The sequence below is a fragment of the Corapipo altera genome, unplaced genomic scaffold, assembly GCF_003945725.1.
Source record: "Corapipo altera isolate COAL_440 unplaced genomic scaffold, ASM394572v1 50, whole genome shotgun sequence".
Lineage (NCBI taxonomy): Eukaryota > Metazoa > Chordata > Aves > Passeriformes > Pipridae > Corapipo > Corapipo altera.
The window spans coordinates 11937989-11965259 of record NW_020884889.1 but is presented as its reverse complement, the minus strand read 5'-3'; the positions used below and the strand labels follow the sequence as shown (position 1 = coordinate 11965259).

General features: G+C 35.6%; 1 protein-coding gene across 4 annotated transcripts in view; it reads right to left on the bottom strand.

Annotated features, from left to right (window-relative positions):
• Nucleotides 1-27271, bottom strand: part of UNC13C (unc-13 homolog C) — a 143499-nt gene that overhangs the window by 49141 nt on the left and 67087 nt on the right. For all 4 annotated transcript variants that reach the window (XM_027644325.1, XM_027644328.1, XM_027644329.1 and 1 more), the window contains 6 exons: nucleotides 21695-21845; nucleotides 19374-19442; nucleotides 17960-18049; nucleotides 16822-16950; nucleotides 8783-8916; nucleotides 2918-3003 (listed from right to left, as the gene is read on the bottom strand). In XM_027644325.1, coding sequence (XP_027500126.1) covers nucleotides 2918-3003; nucleotides 8783-8916; nucleotides 16822-16950; nucleotides 17960-18049; nucleotides 19374-19442; nucleotides 21695-21845 — 659 coding nt within the window. The remainder of the gene's footprint in view (nucleotides 1-2917; nucleotides 3004-8782; nucleotides 8917-16821; nucleotides 16951-17959; nucleotides 18050-19373; nucleotides 19443-21694; nucleotides 21846-27271) is intronic.

Below are 27271 nucleotides of genomic sequence, written 5' to 3'. Positions count from 1 at the left end.
CCTGGCTATTCACAGAGACACACAGCTGCTTTGCTCTTCTCTAGCAAAAGCCACTGCTGTGGAAGCTGCTGTCCCCTCTGCATTCTCCATGTCACAGCAGCAACCTCCCAGCTGGACTGTCCTGGGCAAGGATCAAGGGAGAAGAGAAGGCAGCAGGGTGTGATGCTGCTGGTGTCGGGCTCACAGGGCTGCTGGGTCCTACTGCAGAGGAGGTTACAGCACTGCTGGAGAGCAGCAACACTGCCCAGCAGCAGCTGCAGCTCCACACATCCCCTGGGAAGATACAGGAGGCATCCAGCTCCACAGGGAGGGGCTGAACAGCCATTCTGAACACTTGGGGAAAAGGAATGTAAAGGGGATGCTCCAGTATTGGTCTTCTGTTAGAGAATGGAGATATGACACGTTTATTTTCTGAAATTAAGGTGATGGGTGTGGCTGGGCATATTTGGGAATGCATTAGGTGGGTAAAACCAGAAGCAGTATCTTGGATGAGCTAATTTAATCTTTTTTATCACAGGAGCAATCCTTTTGCAAACAATGTTGGACTAGTTCATTGCTTCTTGATTGGATGCAGAAAGGAATCAACTTTGTAACACAAAATATGCTGCTTCAGGAGATTAATACTAAATTGGATCAGGGAAAGATTGCAATCACAGCCCTGGACACTACGTATGAACAGATGGTAGCCTATGTTAATAACTTGGAAGGCGAGAGTGGCAGAGCAGAATGGAATGCATTTTAATGAACTCCATTAAAACCAGGAGAATCAAGTGTGGCCATATTCAAGGACTTGCTTCTAATCTTATAGAATGCAAAGCAAAAAGTTTTATTGCCATTAACAACTGAGTTAAACTCAGTTTCTAGAATATCTATGGGAAGAATCAATGATTTAAAAACCAGTAGAGCTGGAAAGAGAAACAGAATGCTAATCTATATTTTATGACTAGATTTACTGAGGTTCTTGTTTAGGATTGAGAGTAAAATTGTGTATATTTATAATATTTTATACTAATTTCAATTTTCATTAATTATTATTTATACACAGCAACTTTTTCACTATTGATTCTGGGAATTATTTAGAATATCTAATGACAAGAAGGGCATTTACTCTACTCAGAAAGACAGTATCCACAGCAACGCAGAGATGAGACCATATTCGGGGACAGGTTTGGAATAGACAGAAAGAGTCAAGTGCCTTCTAATGAATCCTCTATATCACTCTTTGCAGAATTAGGATTAACGTTAACATTAATATTTGTTTTAAAGTCCTGATTCAGCCTTACCACCCACACTTCATATATTGTATAATTAACTCTTCCTCAAGAGCTTCCTGTTCTATTCTTTACAATCAAGAAACAAACCGTGGCTTGATCTGAAGACACCTTTGAGTGATCAGCATGCTCTACTTAGCAAGTAGAGTGAATTATCTTTTGTGAATTATCTTGTTGCAGTACAGAATGTTTATAGTTCAATGACTAAAGCACTACGAGCGTTGGGGCACTCAGGGATGTCTGTGTGCAGACTAAAGCTACACAGTCGAGGTTATGAAACAAGTTATGAAGCAAGTAGTGGCTGTTGGAAATTCTTAGTTATCTGTGCTAACTGTATGTAAATTCAACCCCAACACTGAGTTGCTGAACAGCAATTTTCTGGTAGTTGTTCTCCAAATAGGAGGTTGTTCCACCAGCAATATGTTCTAACCCAAAACAGTGGCTTTCATTTGGTTTTCATGCTTCTCAGCTCTTGGAAGCTTTTACCTTCATCGATCACTCTCAAAGGATAATCTCCTGCCTGACATCAGCTTTCTCAGACTTGTGCTTTTGGTTCACTCTGACATGACCACATAACATCACTTTCAAACATTAGTTTGAACATCTCTTCTCCTACCTGTGTCTTAGATTTCTCATCTTCTGTTTTCATTCTACATATTATAATTACCTTCCTTCCTTTCTTCCTGTCTTTTTCCTCTGCTGTGTTTAGTATGCAAGTTCCACATTCAAATAACATAAAATAAACTAACATAACAGCAGATGAACAAAATAGTTCTTCCATCAAGAAACATTCTAGTAATTCATCTTTTTTCTGTTTTTCTTTGTCATCATAAAAATCTACCATACCATCAAAGCACCACTATCAAAGCCATTCTGGACAAAATAATATAGAAATGATCTTCAAGTATTCATTTTGTTTAAACTTTTATGTCTGTTGAATTGCATTATTTTTTAAGTCCAACCTCATACTTCTTTTTCACCCTGTCAGACTTGCTCTGTAATTAGTAGCAGACTTGACTAAAGACAATGGTAGTTTCATGCAGGTATTTTTACTTGGTTTTCTGCAGTAACCATATTTTAATGAGTAGGTTTGAAGTCATTAGTTGAAGACTATCTGCTACGTAGAAAAAAAATGTATATTTTAGCAATGGTTAACCACAGTAATATCATAGGGGATAAAATGAAATTGCATTTGATTCTGTTGGAACTAGAATGAATACAACCTCCTTTTGAGCACAAAAAGATTTAATTATAGTGTGTGCTTTCTCCATAATTTCATTCTGTAAATGTTTCTTACAGCCAGGTTACCAATTTTCAGCTAGTAAGAAAATATGGAGTGTCGAAAATGCTCTCCAGCAAGGATATTTGTGGTTCTTTGGACACTTATGATTTTTGTCAGAAGCAGGTAATAAGAAATAGCATTTCAAGTCACAGTTCTTTTGTCTTCTTCTTCCATAGATGACTTCATATACTCACAGTGCAATGATTTCCTTCCTTTACAACACTTCTTTTTCATTAATCTGTGAAACATCTAAAACAAGTACTCCAGAAAGCTCTTACCACATGCAGAAATCTGATGCCAGGTGTCACAGCGGAAATCAGTCTTAGTGAACTCTCTAGAGTAACTAATAGTTTGTTCTAATTACCTTCCAGAGCATATTTCATATCCTGGGCAAACAGAGTCCACATGATTTCAGCACTGATTTTCCCCATGTTCAACTCTTGAGGGAACCTGCAATCAATCACATTACATCAGTTCACCTGCTGTTAGAAATTATGCTTACAGCTGCATGGCAGAAAGGCAAATATTTCCACAGAATAATTCCTCTAGTATGCACTTACTGTATTTTATATTTTGTACAATTATATAAACCATCAAATCTTCAAATACAAACTTCTTCAGTGCAGAGGCCTGAGTAAGTAATTAGTTGAATGTTGCACAAATTCCCACACATGACATTTTAAATCAAGAACCATCCATCTATCTTGCAGATGACTCCTCAACTTCAGATAAATCAGATGGCTTATGAAAAATCTGATAGAGCTGGCTCAGATGTTTAGCAGCTACAGCTTTTCTTTAATTCCCTTATTACACTGGAAAACAGTGAAGCTGTCTGTGAAGCTATAATGGTTTTTACTAGTTGAATCCAATTCACTGTCTGAAGACTTCCACTTTGAAGTATGGATAAAGCACTAAAGAATATAACAGGTAGTGAAATGCAGATTTTAATTCAGAATTTTAGTTTTGGTTTTATGCTTTATGTCATCTTAAAGAAACAGTCCTTTTTAGACACGTTCTGCAGGTATCAATTAAATGTTTTTTCCACAACTTTTTCATAGGTCCCATCTGCTCCTTATTCTATGTAGAAGTCATAACTTTTCAGTTACCATCTTCACTGTTAGCTGTGAGAAAAAGCTGATATTTATGTGATAGACACTATGTTTTATGTCACATTTTAAAGAAGAGTTATTTGTCTTGAAAAAAAAGAGGCGTTCTTAATGCAGGTGTGGGATGTTCTCAGAAGCAGATCATGCCAGGTCATGCAGCTGAAGAGCAGAAAGTATATCACAGAACCCCTGAGTGTTAAATCAGTTGTTTACACCACAGGGTGCAGTGAGAGCCACACAGATACACTCACAGTTTGCTGGGAACACATAAAGTAAGGAAATTCTCATATTCATGAGAAAATACACTCTGTGACTTTTGTCTTGAGTTTATTACACCATTTTACACGAGCAGAGAATTTGATCCAAAGTAGTGCGTTTATTAAAGCACTAATGAGATTCAGAAAACATTCTGTAATAATTTTTGTAAAAGTGAAAGAATTTTTAAAGCTCTTGCTGATAAAGGAAGAGTGAGAATTATGTGCAACTTTATAGTGGTAGCAGTATGATCTAATTAATGTATACTTTCTAGGCACATATTTGACCCTGATAATATCTGCAAAGAAAAAGTACTTAAACAGCTCATTAGCTCAGTCACTTTAATAGGAGGCAATTGCTATCTCAGTTCACTGAGCCTTCTTTGTGCTAATGGCTGCTCAACTAAAGAACTCTGTATTAATTCTGTTAACACAAAATTAATTGCTGCTCAAAAGCTGAAATACGTCTCAGCTGCCTTAATTTCTTAACCTTCAGTCCAGTCTGAGTGCTCTCTTAGCACCAGACTTGAACTTTGGCAGTGTTACCCTGAGGGAGTTATTGACAGCTGATTTAACATTGACATTGTCTTTTGACCCTAATGCAAAGCTGGCCATGAAGCAAGGCTGGGTCTGATAAAAATGCATTTTTTTGATTAGTGGGATATATATGTGTATGCATTTTAATTTGTGAAAACACATGCACACACACACACAAACTTCAATTATCTGTGTTGTATAAATTACTGTAGTTCAACACAGTGTCCTGGATTCATCCTACCTGACTTCACTTAGACAAAGTCTAAAATCGATAGACTTGTCTTTTGCCAACTATTTCAGAATTTGGTCCCTAAGCAGCAAAATATCAGAGAAATCTCCCATGCCAAACTCTACAAATCGCATTTTCTAATCTTTGTAAGCCACGTATTATCACATTTCTCAGTAAAGAAAAAGGATGACCAGAAAAGTGCTCTGTTATTCTTTTTGCTCTTGATACTGTTATTTGTTCCATAGGCTGTAATTTCCCCAATTTCTATGTCATTCTTAGAACAACACCATAAAATCTCAGTTTATCTAGAACAGTTAGGTTGCCCCTACATGATGATATCCATGTATTTCCAAAAAGACTAAACTACATGTAAAAGGCAGCCACTTGTGGATGTCTTCTCTCTATTGATTTTAATTAAGTAAAAATTTAGTGAAAACTGTTCTCACTGGCTAGTTCTAACAAAGGGCTATATATAAAACCACAGATCAATGGAGTGAAATTGAACTCAAATGAAAATGAAAAGAATCAATGTATAAGCAAAACATAAATAAACCCCCAAAGCATTTATCACAGGTAGTGCTGCATGTCTCCAGTTAAACCCTGAAATAAGAAAATCCTATCATGACAATTAAAAATGCTTTTTCTTAATTTGTGCTGTCAGATCTTCAGTCTGCTACATTTTGAGAATGTCAAACTCCCTGAAGCTCAGAGGTACATTCTCAGAATAGCTCATATTCCATACTTGGATGGTTCAATCTCATCCAGGTACTAAATCTCACCGGTCCTGTGGGTGAATACATTCATTTTTGTGCTGTGCTTGCAGCAAGAGGTTAGATTACACCATCTGTGGAGTGCTGGCCATGGTCACTGCTTCACTAACCCTTAAGACAAAAGTTCTACCTGATTTTGGAAAACATGTATTCTACTTAAACTATGAGCAAAGAGTTCATTTATTCTTACTTTTTGTGCTCTATTCTCCACCTAGCCAAAGTTTTCATTTTTTAAAAAGTAACATTCCTTTTCTTGAAGAAAACATAACACATAAGACAGATACTTTGCACTACTAATAGTCTGTAAAACTAATCTGGTCTTTCAGTACTACAAGAGCAAATGACAGTGTATGTTGTGAAAAACCAGAGTACAGCTTTGTTTTGCAGGATAATTTTCACAAGTTCAATGAAAGAATTGATATTCATATGTTTCCACAGAATAAAGTGTAACTGATAATGGAAAATATCACTGAATCAAGACACAAAACATGTCAGATACACTCTCCACCATCAAAGAAACATTCTAGAGTTAGCCTGACACAGCCCAATTCCTGATACAGTGTACTCTGACTTTTTTGATCTCCTTTCCATAATTTTTTCCCCACTGACATACCTTTCATAACTCATTGACTCACAGGTTGCTGTTTCTGCAATACAAGTTACTATCATCCTTAATTTCCCAGATTTATCAAACATCCTAGCTCCTGAAGCATGAGGAAATCTGCTCCCACAGATTTCACTAGCCAGTACTTTCCATACTGTGGAATGGGGAGGGAGTGTGTGGAACACAGTGTGATCTCAGAGAAAACAGATCCTTACATTGCAAAGATCTAAGGATCAGTAAAGAGCAAATTGAAAAGTCCCACTAGAGCTGTCTTGTTTCTTAAATTTGTGCTACAATAGCAACTTGACTATTCTGGGTATATATGCAAGAAAAAAAAATATGTGCAGAGGCACAAAGTTTAGATTTTGCTTTCAAAATGCACAAGCATATTTCAGGTGAAGATTTTGTTTTTGATTTGTTGTTCCTTTTTTTAAAATAACTCTTTTATTTTGATAGCAATTTCTTCTGTCTCACAGCCTGTCCAATGTATATTTACAAGTAACAGGAAGCCCTAGATTTGCTTGTGAATCAGATTTCAAACACATTTTACATTGTTCAACTACTTGAATGAGAATTTCACACTTTAAATACCAGACCATGTTCTTCCCCTCAAACCTGTCGAGTTTCTTATGTCATATAAGAACTGCAGCTTCCTCCCATACTCCCACTGGATGGTCTGATCTGGTCTGTCAGTGGCTGCAGCGCTTGCTGAGGCAATCATGTCATGTTTCATTTGGATTCATAATCTGATACAGTTCAAACTACTGTATCACAGCATAATTTTTGCCTCTAAGGTAGATATAAAAATAGGGTTTCCAAAAATGGTTGAGGAAAAGAATTCTGAGCAATATTATAAAATTGTGAAAACTCCTATCGGAATGCTTGGAGGTCTCCTGAGGATCTTCAGTTACCTCATTTCTAAAATAGATTTCAAATGGATGTAGGCCTGAATATTTCACTGAAACACTCCATGGCCATGTATTCCTGATAAGGAATCATAGTTTTGCAATATTCTTAAGTATTCAGCTTATATTTCCTTTTCATTCACTTTAATCTATTTTCTTCCCTGGGGTAAGCAAAGAGGAAGAGGCTGTCATTTGTTCTCAATAGTTTTTACGAGCTGCTTTTGTTTTAGGAGAAGCTTTTTTTTTAAAAAAGGTATCCAAAGCAACTGAATAGTTTTGCAATTTTTTTCCCCTCACAGCCTCTTCATCTTTTGCTCCTCATGTCTCCTACTTCTCAAAGACATTTTATTCCCTGTGCTCACTCTTCCACTTACAAAACAACAGTGAAAATGGGAGAGAAGTCAGAGACACCAGCTCTCTCCCTTGAACTGCCCCAATTCCGTCCACTCCTGATTCTCTTTTCACATCTTACACAATCACTCAGCTGTACTTTAGGGAACCTACTAATCCCCTTAGAACTTTGTTATTTATCCCTTTACTTTCTCCCTCGCATTTGTATAAAAATATAGCTAGAACAACTTTTTAAGATAATTAGCCCCCAATTACACTTGTTTAATTTCAATGAAGAGACTGAAATGAAATGCATGTGTGTATTTGTTTCAGTTACATGTTTTATAATAAGTGTATTTGTTACACAGCTGTCAGACAAAAAGTTAATGGAGGAACTTCACACTAAATTGTAAAAATCAGAAGGCAAATAAATATCTTCCAAGAGGTTTCTTTGTTGATTATATTTCAAGTCCAAATAAACACATCAACAAATAAACACATCTCAATATGCAGAGTGCCTTCAGTATCTACACTATACTGGCTGAAAGAAACAAGCTTATTCCTGCTCCCCTTCAGACCATTCAGTTAAATGCAGCCACAGACACCTCTATTACTTGTTCTGTCATAATACAGCTGTAGGTTTCAATTTTAACTTTTGCATAAGTCATTACAGCCAGACTGTGCCCAGATTTTCTGTCTCTCTGTAAAACAGCTCTGAAGAGCTAAAGGAGCTAAAACATTTCCCTGGGGCCTCATCACGTTGCATTTCAATTAGTGCTATGCCAGTTTCTGCAGCTGTAAGATGTGAAACATGTTCCTTTGCACTCCTATATATTTTGTGTTCAAACCCAGCACTCTGTCTCCTCCTTCTATATTTATTGATTGGCTCTCTCTTTTCTACTACTGCATCAACCTTAAGTTATTTGACTTGTCTTGGTTATTGATTGTACCTCCCTCACCTGTTACATTGTCAATTCTGAGTAGTCAGCTTCCATCTCTAGGATATTGCTCTCCATTTTATGAATTTTCAAGTCAGTGTGGTTAGGTTTTCTCCCCAGGCAATTGTAAATTTGGAGAGGTTCTTTTTGTGAAGTTCATTATTTTGATACAAATAAATCCCTAAAACTCATACCCAAAAGACTCTCAGCGTGATTTGAACACTATGTGCATAAAGATACTATAACAACATTAATGTCATCACACCTTTTTACTGAACTTTCCCTTCTACCCATTTTGTTCTCTTGCATGGTATTTTGCTACTCAGCTTTTTGGGATGGTTCATATACCACCTGTCTTTAGTGTTCCCAAAACAAAAGATTCTCTTTCCATTATCAGACCACTAAGTTTTTATCAAGCTATGCCAATGTTATATTCTGCATAAAACCCTCTAGCTAGATTCTATTTAAAATTACAAGTCCTGATTCAAGTGTATTTCCTGTCCTTATTTTAATAAATCCATGATTCTTAATTTTTCATGAGGAATTAATTACTTACTGGTTCAAGATTGGTGTGTATGCTGTTTTATCTTCATCTATAATGGTGACCATCAGAGTAATAAGCTGTGCCCAGAAATCCAAATTCTTTGTTGTTGGTCCCTGTTCTTCTTTAGGAACTTCTTGTTTCTTACTCTGTTAAAACAAGATTGAATATATTTTTACTAGAGAAATTAGAAAAAAATATTATGGATTTTCACCTACAGACTGTTACTTGGCCAGGAAGTGTGACAAGCTAAGAATCATCAGAAATTTTAGAAGAAGACTGGTTATCCAACTCAGAGTAGATTTTATGGAGTACTGTACTTGGCTGTGGACAAATATTAAAAAAACATAGTGCAAAGACTGTCATATCAGCAAAGAAGATCAATAAAGGCTTTATTTTTGGTGTATGTCTACACTTTAATTAAGTACATTCTTAAATTCTTTGTTGTGCTGAAACAGAGTGCAGGTAAAATTTTCTGCTGAGGCAGAACTTATACTCTACACAATAAGGAACAAATCAATGCTGAAGAGTATTTAATGTTTTGTTTTGAATTATACTCTGAGAATATTCAGCCTAACAGCTGCTATGCTGTATGGTCTAAATGCAGAAGCAGTTACATTTCCCTTTATTTTATTGGGAATTTTGTATTTTTTAGTTTAACTGAAATGTGGACTTACAGCTAGATTTTGCACCTACAGTTTTCATTTATGAATTCTTAGCCTACAATTTCATAGACAAAGTATTTTGTAGTTCTTTGCTTGACAGAAGGGTCAGATTCCTTACTAATGTCCAATAAATAACTTCACTGCAGAGACCCAAAAATGAAAATAAATATTTCTAGCTCTGTATGGATACACACATACATACACACATAATTTCTGCCTCTTCTACACAGCTGTCTGAGATAGAAAGGGGTCTCAGCTAGTAAGTCATAAAGAACATATGCCTATGATCCTGCAAATTTAAACATATATTCCCTGTACTTTTCATTCCTAGTCCATATATGACCACTTCAATGGATCCTGTATCTTTTTGAATAGACATAACACTGTATCAGCATCATGGTGAATTAATTAAATGTAATTTTAACCTCAATTAACTTTTATCTATTAACGGCATTTAAAATGGTAGAAAGGGAATTTCAACAGCACTTAATTGAAATTGTTTCTGTGGCCACTGTGGAATATTTTAGAAAAGTGTCATTAATCACACAGCTACATACTCAGTTGCACTACAAATGGTACCACTTCAAATGTCTAAAGCAACTGAAATAAAGTTCAGGTACAAGGGAGGATGGGCCTGGTGTCACTGGCAATTAAAAACACATTCTAAGGAGAGTGCTTTTCAAAACAGAAATGAACATTGGAGCATTAATGTCACTCACAAGGGTTTTCATTGGTGTACACTATATTTTTTATTAGAAGGCCTTGTTTCTATATCAAAGATTTATGTCTGATATACCATCTTTTTCTGAGAGGTTTGTACATGTTTAAATCAAAGAAACTGAAAGGCAGTTGTAGAGGACAAAGCCACTTCACATTTATCTCAGCATCTTATACAAAAACTATATTTCACAGAAAACAACTTGCAGTGAGTGACATGTAGCTTAGAGAGCTTTTCATGACTGTGAATGTGAATCACAGAATGTGAAATCCATTTTTTTAAGAGAGATAGTAAAAAGTAACTAATTTACAAAGTAGTAGTTGCACAAGGAGGCTTTTTCTACAAAAATTCTCTGAAACATATATCTCTCAAAAATCAATATGGTCCTTTCAAAAGCCCCAGAGAAGGTATTTTTAAAATAGTCTCACATTAACAGATGGAGTTGTGTGCCTTGAAATAAAAGTGCATACTCTGCCCATGCCCAGCGGTAATTTCAATTCTTTATCCTAAAGTCTAACTAGTGTATTAGAAACACTCAGAATCGTTCAAGCTGTTTTTACACTGTTAGCATAGTTGGCATTGTTATTTGTTTTATGTGGTTTCTAGCAACAGATACCTTCATGGAAGCATTATAGAAACATAGAACACCTTGAGCTGGAAGGGACCCACAAGGATCATTGAGTCCAACTCCTGGCCTTGTGCAGGGCAACCCCAAAAAAAATCACACCTCATGTCTGACAGCATTGTCCAAATGCTTCTCCAATTCTGGCAGGTTTGGTGCAGTGCCATTATAATGGGGTAAAACAATGCTGGAAATCTGATTGCATTGAGTAGTTGCAGGGTTGAAAAAACAACAGAAGAAAGTTCCATTTTAGAATAAAAAATAACTTGAGAACAAGCTATTTTCACATAGAAAAAAAATTTTCAGTGGTGTAGTGTGTTTGATTTCAAAATGTTTCTATTGACGTGACTGAAAGGAACAGTAAACAGCATAACACTGTAGAAGTGAGTGGGGGTACAACATCATATAATTATACTTGCATTTTAACATTTTCATAACTAAATGAAACACTTTTTAGAGGCACTGCAAGTTTGATTTCCAAACTGCTTTGCTGAAGGCAGCTTTGGTGACATGGATTCATCATCAGTGTGTTGTGAACAGTCAGTAAGAATTGTTAGTATAGTTAGCATTGTTATTTGTTTTACATGGTTTTTACTAGATAAAAGAGCAAGTTTTTCCTTCACTGTGATCTCAAAAAACTGAAAAACCAAGCAATTATCTCCTCTAATTTTGTAACTGTGATCATAACTCATGTCTCGATCCTGTGATTTAGTCCCACATCCAACCAATTCTCCATGATATGCATCCTCTCCCTTTAGAAAATAATACCATACACATCTACATAGTACAGAGTATTTACAGGCTATGCAGAAGTTGTGTAAAGGGGCTTTAAAATGCCAAGATTAGATTAGGTTGTACAGAGGCAAAATATACACTTACAATAGCTTACAGATCGAATTTCTGAAGTATCACCACAGTTAACTGTGTGGCCTATTAAGTGGAAAAAGCTTATCTTGGTAATAGTAACAGTCTTTTTTCACTCTAGTTATATTCATTAGAAGAAACTGCCAGTATAAGAATACGAACTAATACCTGATATACCCAATTAGTACCATGTTGGCACAAATACAGTGAGAAGATATATAAGCCACTAAATGCTGCGTATCATTGCAGACGATATTAACAAGACTGAGAATTTTTTAAAAATAAAACTGCAAAGGTCAAGAGGAAGAGAAAATCTCAATATATCAAGATGACAAAATCATTAATTAAACAGAAGCTATTCATGATTCTTGACTTTTAAAAAGAATCATTTTGTGAAGTGTCCTGTCTTTTGTTTTTGTGAAACCACTTAAAATATCTTGACATCACTTGGGAGGTAGTGTTGTCCCATGCACAGATCCATGAAATGCCATAAGATGTCTTGTACTTAAAAGCTCAACAACTGACTGACCAAAGGCAAAACAGAAGTCTGAGAGGCTTCTGCTGGCAGATCAAACAGACAATAATACCAGATGATGTCTTACCATCAAGACATGTCAATACAGGTTTTTATACACTCGTGTTAATTGACTTGGCTACTTCTTGTATTTAGGATCACTCTAAAGCTGTAGGAAACACCCAATAAGAAAAATATCTTTAGAGAAAAGTCATGTTATTCACTAAAGATTTACAAACACAGGAAACAGTGCAGATTCTATGTTTTGTTTTTTTTTTAATGTAACATCTAAACTAGGTGATTTATAACTCTTTGTCTTGCCACAGAAGATACCAAAATCTGAAAGCGGAAGTAATAGCAATTTTTCATAGGATGTGTATCAAAATAAATTCTTGACTTGCACTAAACCATGTTTTCTCAGCTTCCTTTTACTATATATATGAGTGTATATATATATATGACTATATGTATGTATTTGCATATATGAACTGAATTCAGTTCATATATAGAGGGATATATGTTCAAATATATATCAGTTCAAATGCAGAGGGATTTTTCCAAGTTCAAGTAAAAAAAAAGGGTAAACGGTTGACAAGTAAACATGTTTTATACTCTGAAACACTGAGTGAAGGTGGAGAAAGCAACTGCAGGCACGGTGGGAAGCAGAATTAAAATCTACATCTGTATTACCCTGAGACGAATCTGTAAAGGCTGATCTGAGGTACACAGGCCTTTCAACTTCTCTCATCATTGATTTTAACAGTTTGTAGAATGAATGTCTGGGTTTATATTGCTTTGTTTTTATTTTGTTATGTTATGTTATGTGCAATCAATACACGTTAGTATCTGTGTGACTTTGATAAATCCAATCCTATGATATCAGAAACTTATCTATGGCTGTCTAATCCCCCAAGCTACATTTCAGAATATAATATTTTCTATATAAAGAGTGATAGAGTGAAAACCCAATGGAAACCAGCAGAGTAGCCCTGATTAGCACGAGGCTACAGAGGGCTATTTTATATATCAGTCTTAGATGACGAAATATTAACTTTACTTCTGTATTTTTAAACTACTTAGTTAATATTACTTTATTTGGAAGATGTTAAGAATCCCTAGGGGATATAAAATATGCATTATATATCAAACATACACATATATAGACATTTATATATCGCACACATCTCTTTTTAGAATTTTATATAATTTTTATTTCTTTTTCTGTTTTTATGTACGTAAAATAATGAAAACCAGAAACTATTTGCAGACACTCAACATGCATTCAAAACCTGTGAGAAATTTCCCTGAGCAATGCTGTTGCACAGTACCTAACTCCTAAAGTGTTTTCTTATTTGAAACTGAATCCCTATTCATAGAATCATTATACAATCATAGAATTGTTTGGGTTGGAAGGGACATCAAAGATCATCTCGTTCCCCTCTCCTGTAACTTGAGTCAACAAGTTATCAAAGTGCTTCCAAAACTACTTTTTCAAGATTTTTTTTTTCCACATGGGGAGACTAAACACTTCACTCAGATCAGTGTTAATTAAAAAGAGAGAATACTGCATCAGCTGCAAAAGGAACTAGGTAGTTCCTCATCAGAGGGCTTTGTCTCAAACAATGAGGACAGTAATATACATGTCAGTGAGACTGTCAGGCTGTCATGTTTTACTCTCTGTAGTACTCATTTGTATTTTGCCATCAGCTGTTCCTTGTATTCTGGTGTGGAACGGTAGTATGATATTTTTGCATACTGCTAACATTTGCAGTGCTTCACCCCAGGAAATATAGCTGTTCCCCAGGGTGATATTTTGCTGCAAGACATTAGCTTTATAACAGTGACTGTGTGTCTGACACAAAGGTAGAGGGTAATAAAAAGAGAGGCTGCCGAGCATATTTTGTAATTTACTTGTTGTGCTCCTTATAGTGATAAATTCCCCAAAACTCCAGCCTGGGCACCCGCAAGGTCGTCGTTCATCATTCTATTTTCACCCCAAAAATCAAACAATGACACACACCCAGACATTAAACATATTTTCTAGAGATACTGTGGCAGACATCTCTGAGAGTTTCAGGTTGCAGACAAAAGCAAAGGCAGGTGATGGTTGACATGAGTTACACAGAGATCTACACCCTGAGCGCCCCGTGGGCCTGGGCAGGACAGCAGCTGCCAGGCTTTCCCCTGAGAGAGAGCAGGTGCTGACCTACATATGAACCATTTCTCGTTGCTTTGGGATTCATTGATTTCAGTTCTCAGCACTCACAGCTCAAACCTCAGCTGTGCAGCTAAAACATGAGCCTCCTGTGCTACACCTCCACGGTGGGATGAACTGCCTCTGAGAGGAGGAGACCTCATCTGATGGGGAGGTAGGCAGAGATAGGAGAATGGGTAATAAAGAAGGCTTAAGGGTGGAATATGGTGTAGTTGGACTAAGGGGTTTGGACACAAAGCTAATGAAATGTTAATTAAAATATTGGTTACTGCTTCATTATTATAACAGTGCTACCACAAGCCAGTCACCTGGATTCACTGGAAAACCTCCAGAGCTATAGGTTTGAACAAGCTGTATACTCAGCTGTTCCTAGAAGCAAAGGTACATGTGGCTATATTGATAGGAAACTGTAAGAGGATAATGGTGAACACAGTTGTACAACTCTAGAGTTGATGCAGAATTCACATAGTAATTTGAATTATTTTACTCATCTCTCTATTAAAGCTAGAGTAATTATATTTCTCAGAATTGCCTCCCATCTGCTGTAAAACAAAGTTTTGTCTGGCATTAAGATTATATATGATTGTTGTTTGATTACTGCTAGCAATTAATTATTTTGAATGCAATCTATTTATTTGTATTTTAAATTCAGGGGTTTTTACAAATCTTCACTGCAGTTTCTTGCACTTCCTAATGATTGTAACTCTATAGACACATGTCTGCTTAATGTTTCTATGTAAACCACCCCTGCTGGAGATATTGTGAAAAAGAACACAAGAAACATAGAAATACAGTGAAATGCAGTTAATTCAGTTTTCCAACTGAGTGAATGCTTGTGGATTTTTTATTTATTTATTTATTTTATTTCAGGAGTTCATATCTTTAAGTAGATGTCTTTATCCTATATTAAGGAGTTATCTTTAAGTAGAGTTGGGTGAGAGAAAAATAATATAATGACATTGCCTATCCTGCTTCAAAAAAGAAATTTGTAGAGGACCATCACTTAAATGTGCTTTACATTCACTACCAAACAGAAGGACTATAATATCCCTGCATCTTAAACCCATCTTTTAAAATAGACAGGCTAAACTGTTTTATGAATTCAGAGAAAAAAGCAGTGAATTTTTTGACTACAGATAAGCTTTTGCAGGTGTTGCAACGCTTTGCAGAAGTAAGACCACTTTTAGCTGTTTACTAAAATTGCTGGAATCTGCTGATGAACTGCAGACTTATGTAATACCCAGCGTAGCAGCACTTCATATTATATTTAACAGACAAGATCAAATTGCTGCAGAGTAAACATTAGCAAGAAAACAGAGCAGTTTGTGATGTAAATAGATGTGATGCCTGAAGCTGCTCCTTCTACTACTTTATACTCCTACTCAGCTTATAATATAATCTGTTGTAGGATAAACACATCCACGAGCACTAAGGGTGTGGAGTGCTCATGCTGCTGGTGAGAAGTTTATATGTTCAAAGCTACAGATAAGTTTTCTCACATAACAGGAATCCAACATTAGAAAATAAATTCTCGTTTCAGAAAAGTTGAATAAATAGCATATACTACCTTTCCTGAAATACAGTAATTAATATTTTGGATTCAAATAAAATGTACTTTCAGATGAAATTTGATGTCTTATATCAATAGTATGAGTGTTCCTGTTAATTATATACCACACAGAAAATGTGCTTTTGTCAAACAAATAATCCTATTCAAGGATGGAATAGTCACTGTAATACCATTTTTTCAGTGTACCATCCAGAAAGAAAATTCAAGAAACAAGAGGTAATGTGATAAAGCAGTGATTTAAGACAGTTCTTAATTTTAATGTTATAGAATGAACTCTGGCCATATAGTAGGAAAAAAAAAAGCAACATTCTCAAAGATTTTGAATCACATTTGGAATACAACAAATGCTATAATTATTTTGCATTGACAGTTCAGCCTGACAGACTAATATTAAGAATTGTTTTAGAATTATCATCTGCTTTCTTAAAGTTGTTACTAAAGCTTGGATCCAAGTATGCATCATATGTGTTAAAATATAAGGCTGGAAAGACAGTATATAATTTTCAGCAAATTAAAATATTTTTTTTTCTAAAGCTGCTTAAGTAAAATATTAGATCTTCAAAAACTATTTTCCAGTTACAGATCCTGAATGAAAAGTAATCAATCTAATGTCATCTTCCCTAAAACCACTGGACAATTTTACAGTCATATTTGATGCGATGACTCAATTATGAGTTAACATGCTTGTTTTGAAACTCAGCTTGGTAAATATTTTCGAGTTTATAGCTGTCTGTGGGTGTATTTATAATATATTGCTCCTTCAACCATAAATAAAATGAAAACAACCTAAGAGCTTTGATATGAAGGAACAGTGGAAGGCTTTCTATTCACTTAAGGTAAACTAACAATAATGAATGAGCAAGAAACGAGTTCATATTGACCTTACCTGATCCACTAATTGGGAGTAGAGATCATAGCAATTGTCAAAAATATATTTATAAGTTGAGTCCAGGCAAGCTCTTACACAGTCTTTCACCACAGTACTGGCTCGAGGTGGGCTCTGCAATTCCAGGACCTAATAAAATATTTGGTAAATGGTAGAATGTCAGAATTATATGGAACACAGCAAATCCAATCACTGAACATAGTTCTGTCATAAAGGATGAAAAGCTTTGAAATAGAATAAAATAAAAAAAAATTAAAATTGTTTTGACTTAAGATGATCTTAGTTCAAAAATGCATTAAAACACATGCTTAAGTTAGGCAAGCAGATTGTATCGCTAAGTTTTATTTGAATGAAATTACTCATATGTTGAAAGAGACGCCAGGGTTTACACATTTACATCTTAGGGTTTGCATCCTGAAAGTTCTTTGATTATTTAGGAAATATTAAACCATATAATTACATGCTTTCCTCTGAATATCAGCCAAATAGCACTTTAATTTTTAGAGCAAAAGGTTCAGCTTTTCCCTCCACTTTAGGATACATTAATTTCAACTTTAACTTAAGGGATTATTTTAATTCTTTTTGTGTAGTGCCTAATACAGTAAAATCACATACTATTACAACAACTGTTGTTTTGTGTTTCTGTTTTTTCATTCAGTAACATTAATAAGTATCATTCCATTCACTTAGATATCAACCTTTGGAGTTACTAAGGCAAATAGAGTTATCAGACCTATTTTGCTGTTTGACTTCTGATTTTATGATATTACTAAGAAAACATTATTCTATATGATACATGTTCCTAAGGAGTTTAACTGAGTTTGCTTTATGTGGTTTAATTTTAAACTTATTAAAAAGATGTTTGTTTTCTTCAGGAGATGTAACAATATAGTTAAAAAAGGAAAATACAGTTGTTTATTTTTTAAATAATGGTTTTTATCACATTGTGAATACAAAGTATGAATAAAATTACTTTCCTTCAATGATCATCAGTAACCTGAAAGATTTAAATTAAAATCAAAGCAGATTGATTGATTAAAATATTAACTAGAGTATGATTGTCCTGGAAAATAAAAGGTAACAGCTTTTAATTTTTTTTTTTTTAATCTGGAGTCATTGTGCAAATAAAGGACAATACCTTCATCCGAAAAAAAGTAATGCTGGTAAGCAGGTCCACAGTTGATTTAAGATCCTGGAGTCTTTCAGAATTGCTGGCAGGAAAATTATCCTGGTGAATCAGGAAGAGAGGAAGAGTGTAAAATTCTGGTTACAGGTAAGATCCTTGAACAACTAGTTAAAAACCCTCTAGGAAAACTAAGATGCTGCTTGGAAGGATTAGAGGTGTTCCCATGTTACCTGAATTCTGCCTGTGAGCAAGTCAGTGACAAGTATCCCTTTGACATGACTAGGAACATTTTTTATAATGCTCCTATATTTGTAATATCAAGATTCAAACTAGTGTTATATTTCCAAAACATGAATGGAGTAAAAAAATACTACAAAAAGACTGGAAACTATTGCTAATTTAAATAATTTATCAGTTTTCAAGGCACATGCATCACTTGTGGGCATAAATGCAGTAGTAATCTTAGCGAAGAAATAATACATATAATTTTTGCTATGATCTCTGGGTTAACAGACTGATGGGAAGTAGTGTTATTTAAATGGGTTCCTACTAATGCAACATGGGCCAAACAACCTCATGCTATGATATTATCTGGATAGCATTCCTCAAAATTAAAAGGTATTGCAATGAATATTGCTGCACAAAGGACATGGTCTTAAAAACTGAGTATGTGCAACCTCTACTCCCTCTAATGCCTTTAAATATTCCATTTCTCCTCCAGTTTTAGAAAGCAGGCCAGATGAACAGAGAAATCCTTGACTTGGAGGCTGTCATTCCTAGAAGCTGAGAGAGCCGTGGCTGATGGAGCCCTAACTGCTCATGTGTTCTCCAAAAGTTTCATGATCCAGTGGAACAGAAAAGGAGAGGGGGTTCAGAACTGTGTGGTACCTGGCAGGTACCCAGTGCCTGCTTTGCTGGAGGGCTGGCTTTGGAGCACACCTCAGTGGAAAGAGATTCCATGAGACAAAGAAGAAACTGAAATTCCTATCACGTAGAAAAATGCGAAGACAAGTCTTTTTCAACATTACTGGAATCTTAGGATGGAGGTTGTAGCAAAGACGTCAGTCTGAGTCTCTCAAATAAATACAGCAGGAACTGCACTTTGCAATACCTGAGTCAGTGAAGATAATTCCCAGATGAATTAACTTAATTATAGACTAGTTATAGACTAATTTAATCAAAGTTGTTGAATCATACTCTTTCTTGAATGTCTGCTCATCCCTTGACCCATTCTTACCTTTTGGAAAAAAATTACTAAGTTTTTATTTTCTTTCTTCCCCCCCCCCCCCCTTTTTTTTCCCTTTTTTTTTTTTTTTTTTTTCAAATTAGAAAAAATATTATTGTTAAACTGCTTGAATTCTGTAAATTTTTGTTCCAAAGAATTTGGCGTCTCATGTCAGCTCTAGACAGAATACATTGTACATACCCTGTATTTGGATAAATCAATCCTCAGAGAATTGTGCAATTGATCCAGCAGTTTTATGAACTTTTCTCTCTGGAAAAAGAAAACAAGAATAGATTTTGCAGGTTCCTGTAACTGGTGGGGTTTCAGAAAGCTGCTTTTCACTTTTAACTTAATTGAAAATCAGTTTGCTTTCCGTTGTTTCATATATGCTTACACTCTTGAAGAAAGCACTTCCCCCTCTCTTTAATGAGTGAGAAATTACGCTCATTTACAGTAGAATTTGGCATAAAAGTATGACTGAAAATTATACTTCAGAAACAGTGACTTTTGTACGAATAAGCTAAGTAATACTAATACTGTGCTGTCATAGTTTTCTGTCTCAAATGTGGAGATTAAATTGTTATCATGACAGGTGAAGGTGCAGTGAAAATATTTTGCTGTGAGATATCCAGTTGAGTAGTAACACTAATGAGAGTTTCTAAGTACCATATTAGAACATATTCCATAGTCTGCTGCACAAAAGTGTGCAGAAATCCTCGCCAGCCTATGTGAAAGCAGCAGACTTCTGGAAGTAGCAAGATCTGATACCTCTCAGGATGAACTGATTGTATCCACACCCTCCCCCGAATATGATCAGCAGTAATTTGAAAATAGTCTTTGTGCACTGTCTCTCATCAGTGGAGTACTAACCTACACCAAGAGCCACTAATTTGGCACAGTTCCCTTAAGGGATCAATCAAAAGGGAACTTTTTGTCATGTTATAAATCTGTACTGAAATATTCAGTCAGCCAAATCATTCCCAGCTGTAGCCTGAGGACTTGAATTTGAGATGTTCTTTTTGATGAATGATATGCAGCTATTCACTAACAAATGCCTTTTGACCCAAGAGAGAAAAATAATCTAATATTTTGCCTATAAGTCAATTGTCTGAAAAAAGAGCTCCAAATCTCTATTAGTGATGCTTACTACTCTTTTTCCACCCATCTGTTGAACTATGAATTGGATTGGAATTGCGTCAAAGTTAAACTGGCATTAACATCAGAGAAAGGACTTAATCTCTGAGGATAAAAGTAGTTCTGATCATTAGAAAAATGGAAAAAAAAAAGAATAAAAAATACAGCAGAAACATTCTAAATTTCAAAAGTTGCATCAAACTCAAAGGTCTAATAAAGCTTGAACATTGAAAGAGAAGCCTGATTTCAACAACAGTATAGAGTCATTCCATAAAACCCCATCAATCAGCTCTAAAAGGAAAACCTGAGTAAGAACAAAGAAATATTGTACTGTCATGGTAATACAACAATCGAATCACAGATGTTCTAATATCGATTTTTGACCATAAAATGTTTTCCTTTAAAGTGAAGGAGCCAGGTTAATATTCCTCTTTCAAAGCAAATCTCTAGCAGCAGGAGACAGGGTTCCAGTTCAAGAACAAGCTATCTCCAAACTAAAGACCCAGCTCTGACTCAATTTATATGTGGGCATTTCCATCAGGCTGAAAAAAGAAAAATCAATTGATGCTGAGAGTAAATATTTCTTAAAAAATTACTGTGTGGACTTGAAAATAATGAAAACTGAATTCTTAAAAAATTTTTTTACTGGCTTATGACATCTCTTAAATTTCAAAATATATTGTCACTACTACTTTAGGAGTATTTAGAACTAACTGTTGGACTATTTATGGTTGTAAGCAGTAGCATCAGATCCTGAGCATATTCAGAATTCAGTAATAATAATGGAAATCAATCTTTGGTGTGTTTACTACACAAAGTGAATTTAGGGACATAAGTTCTATCTCAAAGGTACGTGTTCAGGAAATACAAACTAATGTTTAATTTCATGTATTTGAGGCCCTGTATGATAAAAGTGTGCTATTCTTAATACACTGTTTGTTACAACCCGAAACTTGTTTTAGCATACAGAGCAAATATTCTTTGCAAAACTAAAAATTTACACATTTTTCCAGGCAGGAATTGCATTTATTTACTGATGATAATCTGATAATTATGTTTCTGACTTCTGATGGGAAGACAAAAGCAAAGCCAAAATTAAGTCTTTCTTGGTTTACTCATCCAAATGTATAATTTCATAATGTTGTCTTGAAAATCCTAAAATTCATAATGTCTCTACTATTCTAATACTGGAGAAGAGTACTAGTACCTCTATCACTACTTCAAACAACTGTAATTTGTGTTTAATAAATTTCAATTATGATTAATATTTTATGTCAATAAACGGTATTTTATGAAAACTATTAAATCAAAAATACCTTTGATATCAGCCTCAAAAAAAAAAAAAAAAGAGAAGACTAGAATTCTATTAAAAAAGAAAGTCCACTTACCCCAAAGTTAGTAGCAGCAAAGCGATCTGAGGCAGATACATTAGTTGCTGCTGTGGTATGAGCATAGAAAGCATTTATATTGGCCAACAATGTGCTCATAACTGCTGGAACACCAGGGCACATATATTTAGAAGATAGACAGGAAAAGTGCCTGCAATTCAAATAAACCAACAGTTATTAAAGGTGGCAAGGAATCTGCTCGTTTTCTCACCACAATTTCTTTTCAGCTCCAATGATGTAACTTTCAAGTTACCTCATGGAAAATTGTGCAGATGCATATGAGGAAAATCCAGACATGTTTGATACAATTGCTCCTTGCTGCACACTGATATTTTCAAATTGAACACATCAAATTCGCATTTGGTTCTTACCCTGTTAATCCTAAACAAAAACCCATGATTTAACTATCTTAATTACTCTTAAGCAAAATGTTCATTACTAACAGAAAATTAAAACCAAAAAAACCCAAAACTTATCAACGTAAAAAGCCACAGAGATCTACAGCATAAAAGGATTTAATTGTTGCCAACAAAAAGACTCAAGCATTTTAGTGTAGCTTTTATTTTAGAGTACATTATTGATGAAAGCGACTTCTGGGTTCACCTTGATTTGATTTAGACCATAACTGAAACTGTTCCACTTTGATTCAGGGCAGTAAAATTTAGGTAATCAGTCTGTTAAACCCAAAGCAGCCCAAACAAGAGTTGCAACGTAGCAGCAGCACTGTTTACTTGTTTAACACAGCAGGAGATGCCGGATTGTAGCATACAAAGAGTTTACAACACAAGAAAACATGAGACATAAGATGGGTGAAAGATCTAACACATGAGGAGAATGAAAACATAAATTCCTAATGTCAGGATTTATAGCTAGGCAGGACTGGGAAGGAGATAAAGGGATAAAGAGGAAATGTACATAGATAGGAAAGAGAATGAAGGGGATTAGGCAGAGAAGATGACAGTGAAAATGAGTGTACAGTCCTACAGAAAAGGATGAAGAAACTCCAGTCACTCTGGAGCTCTCTCTATGACTGAAGGTCCTGATTTGGCCACATGCTCCTCTTAGCTGGAGACTCTGGCTCCTCTCTCCTGTTTTTCCTCAGGAGCATAAGGCAGAGCAGTGTGCTGGGCCTGAACCACCTGGGCACTAGTGCCCTTCCAAGAAAAAAATTAACACAAGGTACGACTGAACTCAGTCCTGCTGGACTTAGGCCAAATACCCTTTACTGCTGTCACTGCCCATATCATCTTTCATGACATCATTCAAGATTATTTTCATCTTGCATTTGGATTCCTGTTCCTAAAGCTATAAAAAATGAGCTCTTCAAACTTTCTTCCAAACCTGCACACAAACTCACTCCACAAACTCACTCTACCTGCATTATTCTTTCTGATACCCGCTCATTGTCTCAGCAGTCCTCTAAATTGCTTCAATCTGCTATTGTGACTGACCCTATTAATTATATTCCTGCTTTCTGATGTTCCAGGGCTGCAGAAACTTGCTTCTGCTGAAGAGACAACAGTATCTTTTCTAGGGTCCCCCGTGTCACTGACTCAGTATATTTGCAGATGCCTTAAGTGTATTTGTAGATGCCTTTTTCATAACCTTTTGGGGAAATCTGCAATTTTCCATCTACCAAACAACTCTTGTTCTGTTAGTCTATAGATTTAAAAGGGAAATTAGGGGGAATGGAGTGAATCACAAGGCAGCATCACATGAAGTATCTCTTGCTTCTGCTTTTCCAGTACTCCTGTCTCAGTTCACAGACTTTTACTACAGATGCCCATCTATAGATTCAGAAATGGGCATAAAAGATGCCCTGGGCTGTAGGTCACTCACGCCACTACAAACCAAGCACTCTCCAACACTTCCATTTAGCTGGCAAAGGAGACATCTCAACTGTAGTTTACTTCAGAAATCTGTGTCAGGTCACAGATGTGTTAAAAAAGAAAATCCTCAAACTCCCCAAGGGCCCAGGCTCAGGATTCAGGCTTCATTAATGCACCTGATATCCATTCCATACCTAGATATCAGAAGCAGACACCATAAAATTTTTGACCAAACTGCTCTCCTCAAGCACTTTAGTCAATGAAACAGGCTACAGAACCTGGGAAAAGATTGAAAATAGAATCAGCTACTTGCAGTAAGGTAAATGTGATGCTGAACACATCCACCTCTCACGACAGTTGCATGGTCTCTGTGGTCAACGCAGGACCAAAGTTTTTAAGTGCTCTAGACTGAAAGTGTGTTTTAATTACCAGTGAGTGCTCAAAACATGTGTGTGATCTATAAATGAAAGTATTTTTCTATTTATTTTTCCTAAAAAAAATAAATCACAGGAGATGTATGTCAACTGATCCTGTAATTGAAAAGTAACTGGCAGGAAAACTTCTAAAATGGTAATTTTCTAACTCTTTAGCATTTTACTCAAGATAAATCCGCTTATAATTTAAACCATAATTCCCAAGAAAAAATCAAGTAATTAATTATGTATGTAAAAATACCTAAAGAAAATCCCAGTATGTATTCATGTTTTGCTACTTTATAGTATCATCCAAAATCTCTGACATATTAAAGAGAATCTAAGGCTACAGTCCTCATATGTGTGGTGTTTCTGTATTTGCAGCCTTTCTAGGCCAAGCCAGGTGGGCTTTCTCTAGCATTAGACTCTCTTTAAAGTATTTTCAAGCTCGGTTTATGTATCACACATTATTGCCCCAATGTAGTGATATATATTGATACTTATAAGTTATATCATGGCAGTGATGTCCAAAATGCTTTGCAAGCATTTCTCAGCCCTCCTGGTAAGGTTGATCTGTAAGTTCTATTACCTCTGTTTTAGAAAACAGAGAAACTGCTCAAATCTACACACAAATCAATCACTTGGGCCAGGACCAGAACTCAGCATTTCCAGTTATGTGCTCATAGGATAATACTATCAAATCTTTCATTCACTGCCAGTATTTTCAAGAAGTACTTTTAAATACCACTGTGTGAACCCGACAAAAACACAGAACAGCTCCCTACCCCTTAGGAGAACCTGTCATTATATGTCACATGTTTTCTGTCAAGTAGAAGAATAATAATTTCCTTTGTAATAAAATACAATAGTGATGTCAGGTGATTCTTACCATGAAAGATAACCTCCAAAGTTAATGGAAATCTCTCCTGATATATTAATCACATGAATTTTGAGAAATATAAGTACAAATGAACAGAATTATTTTTCAAAAAAATGACACCAAAATAATGAATATACACTTTTACCAATGACCTTTAATTTCCAAAAATTTTCTAGTGGACCTAAAGGCCTTTAGCGTATGAGTAATCCCAATGTGGAGATAAGAAGGCACTAATAACCCCACTGGCCTTAGAGTCATACCTATAACATAGCAGAATGATCTGCTGTGTGAGGAGGCAGGCAAAAGGGTCAGTCAGCAGCAGCCCTATATGAGAAGCCTTTGAGATTGTGCCATTTGCCTTCAGAGAACATGACAGACCATGGAAAAATAGTTTTGGTCAACATTTTAAGTTTGGCACGGCGTCTTCTGCAGGTTCTTCCAACCATTTCACGCTGAGCTACCCATGACCTGTACTGAGCTCTTATATTTAAAATAGTCCCAAATTGCACCGATTTGTTGTGAGGAAAATTTAAACCTCTTAGTGTAATTTGTTTATGTCCTCATTATATCACTGCACCATTTCACCTGTGTTAGTGAAAATGATGATAAAGTATCAAGTGACAGGCTTTTGTTTCTCTCCTTTGTTTAGTTAAAATCTCTCAAGTTGACAGAACCTATTAAATATATCATAAGCAATATGGGTCATGACTGAGAGTGCTGATAACTCAGGTTATCAGCCACCTGCAAGCCACTTGGCTTTCTTCTGCTTGCTAACATAGATAAAACCAAAGGGAACCCCCTTCCTTGCTTTTGTAGATCATTGAAAAGAGAAGCAAATAACATGAGTTATTAACAATTTCTAGTGTGTAGAAAATGTCACAGAAAACAGTGTTAAGTCTCACACATCTTAGAGCAATATTGTATTATTTAAGCTAGAGCCAGATCTAAAACCAGGTCTGCTTGCTCCAACTTTCTTTCTATGCAATTTCTTGACATACATGCAGTACCTGTGATTCTTCCACTACTTCTGCTACTGTGAATTGGTGAAGAAAGAAGGTAAATTGATGTGCTGTACTCAGCAAGCAAATACCATCAATAAAAAATTAGTTTAATGGGCGATTTGTGTGCTTTTTGCAATGTTGCCACATTAATTGAAGACTAGCAGGAGAACAAGATGACATAGTTAATGTCCATTTACCTGCTGGAATGAGAGCTATGTCACTGACTGAGTCACCTGTGGTGACTCTTGCCAGTAAGAAGCAAAGATCTTAGAGCTTTTAATGCACTTGACTCCATTACACAGTAAATTCAGGCTGCTGATGTTATGTATAATTTCAGTGTCTAGTCAAACACTGTTTCAATACGTGCTCTGATTTTTGCCTCTTAAAGAGAAATAAATTACATTGAAAAAGGAATGAAAGGAAAAAATTTTTTTTTTTTGATGGTGGAGAGGAGGCTTAATATATGTAGGTAAATAAAGTTTCAGTATGATTCCTTCAAGACATTGAATTTACAGCATAAACTGCCATCAATCACCACAGTCATCAAAATAAAGGCCAGCCAGATCACTGAGCTGATTTTTTGCTTTTTCCCCCCTGTTTTCTATGACAGCTATTTTCTCTCCTATCTTCTCACACATATATGCTTCTACTTGTGGGAGTTACACATACTATTGCTGTAGCTAACAGCATCCATCTGGCTGCTATTCATTTAAAAAAAAAATCTTTCTGAGCCATATAAGAATGACTGTAATTGTCTTTCATTTCTTCTCCTAACACAGACTCCACAATGAGTGGAGGAATATAATAATCATAAAAAAGAAGAGTGGACTATGGAATCTGTCTGGTCAAGATTTCAAAGAACTGTAATTACTGCAACCAAAGCAGACTTTTTGTTGTATTTTGACTTTGGGTCAATGATTGTTCTTCTGCTCACATGAATTCCACATCTGGTGACTTAAAAGCAGATTTCCTTGCTTAGGAACTGGGCAGTTGTAATCTGTGTCTTGAGAGTAAAACACCCCTTCTAAGTTGGCATCTTCAGGGAAAAACTAACTGCATTTATTCTCACAGAAATGTGGATGCCTCTATCTCCAGCAACAGGTGCAATCAAGCTTGAATTCATCCTCTTATAAGTTTAATGAGAAAGGTCTCACTGGGGACAATGACTGAGAGCAGATAAGTAACCACCTATGTGATACCTTTTGGGTTGGTATCCACATTCCAGTTTGAGTATACTCAGTGTATTTAGAATATCAACAGCATATTTTTGAAGTGTTATTTCTTTGCTCTAAAGGAATAAATATAAATAAATATTGAGAGCCAGGAAAAATCATCAGGGATCACATAAGAGGATCACAATGACAAAGCCACCAGCATGAACCAGCAATGATAACAAGTGGGGTTGTTTACTGCTGTACTGGAACAGGATGCCAAACTGTTATAGACAGGGATAC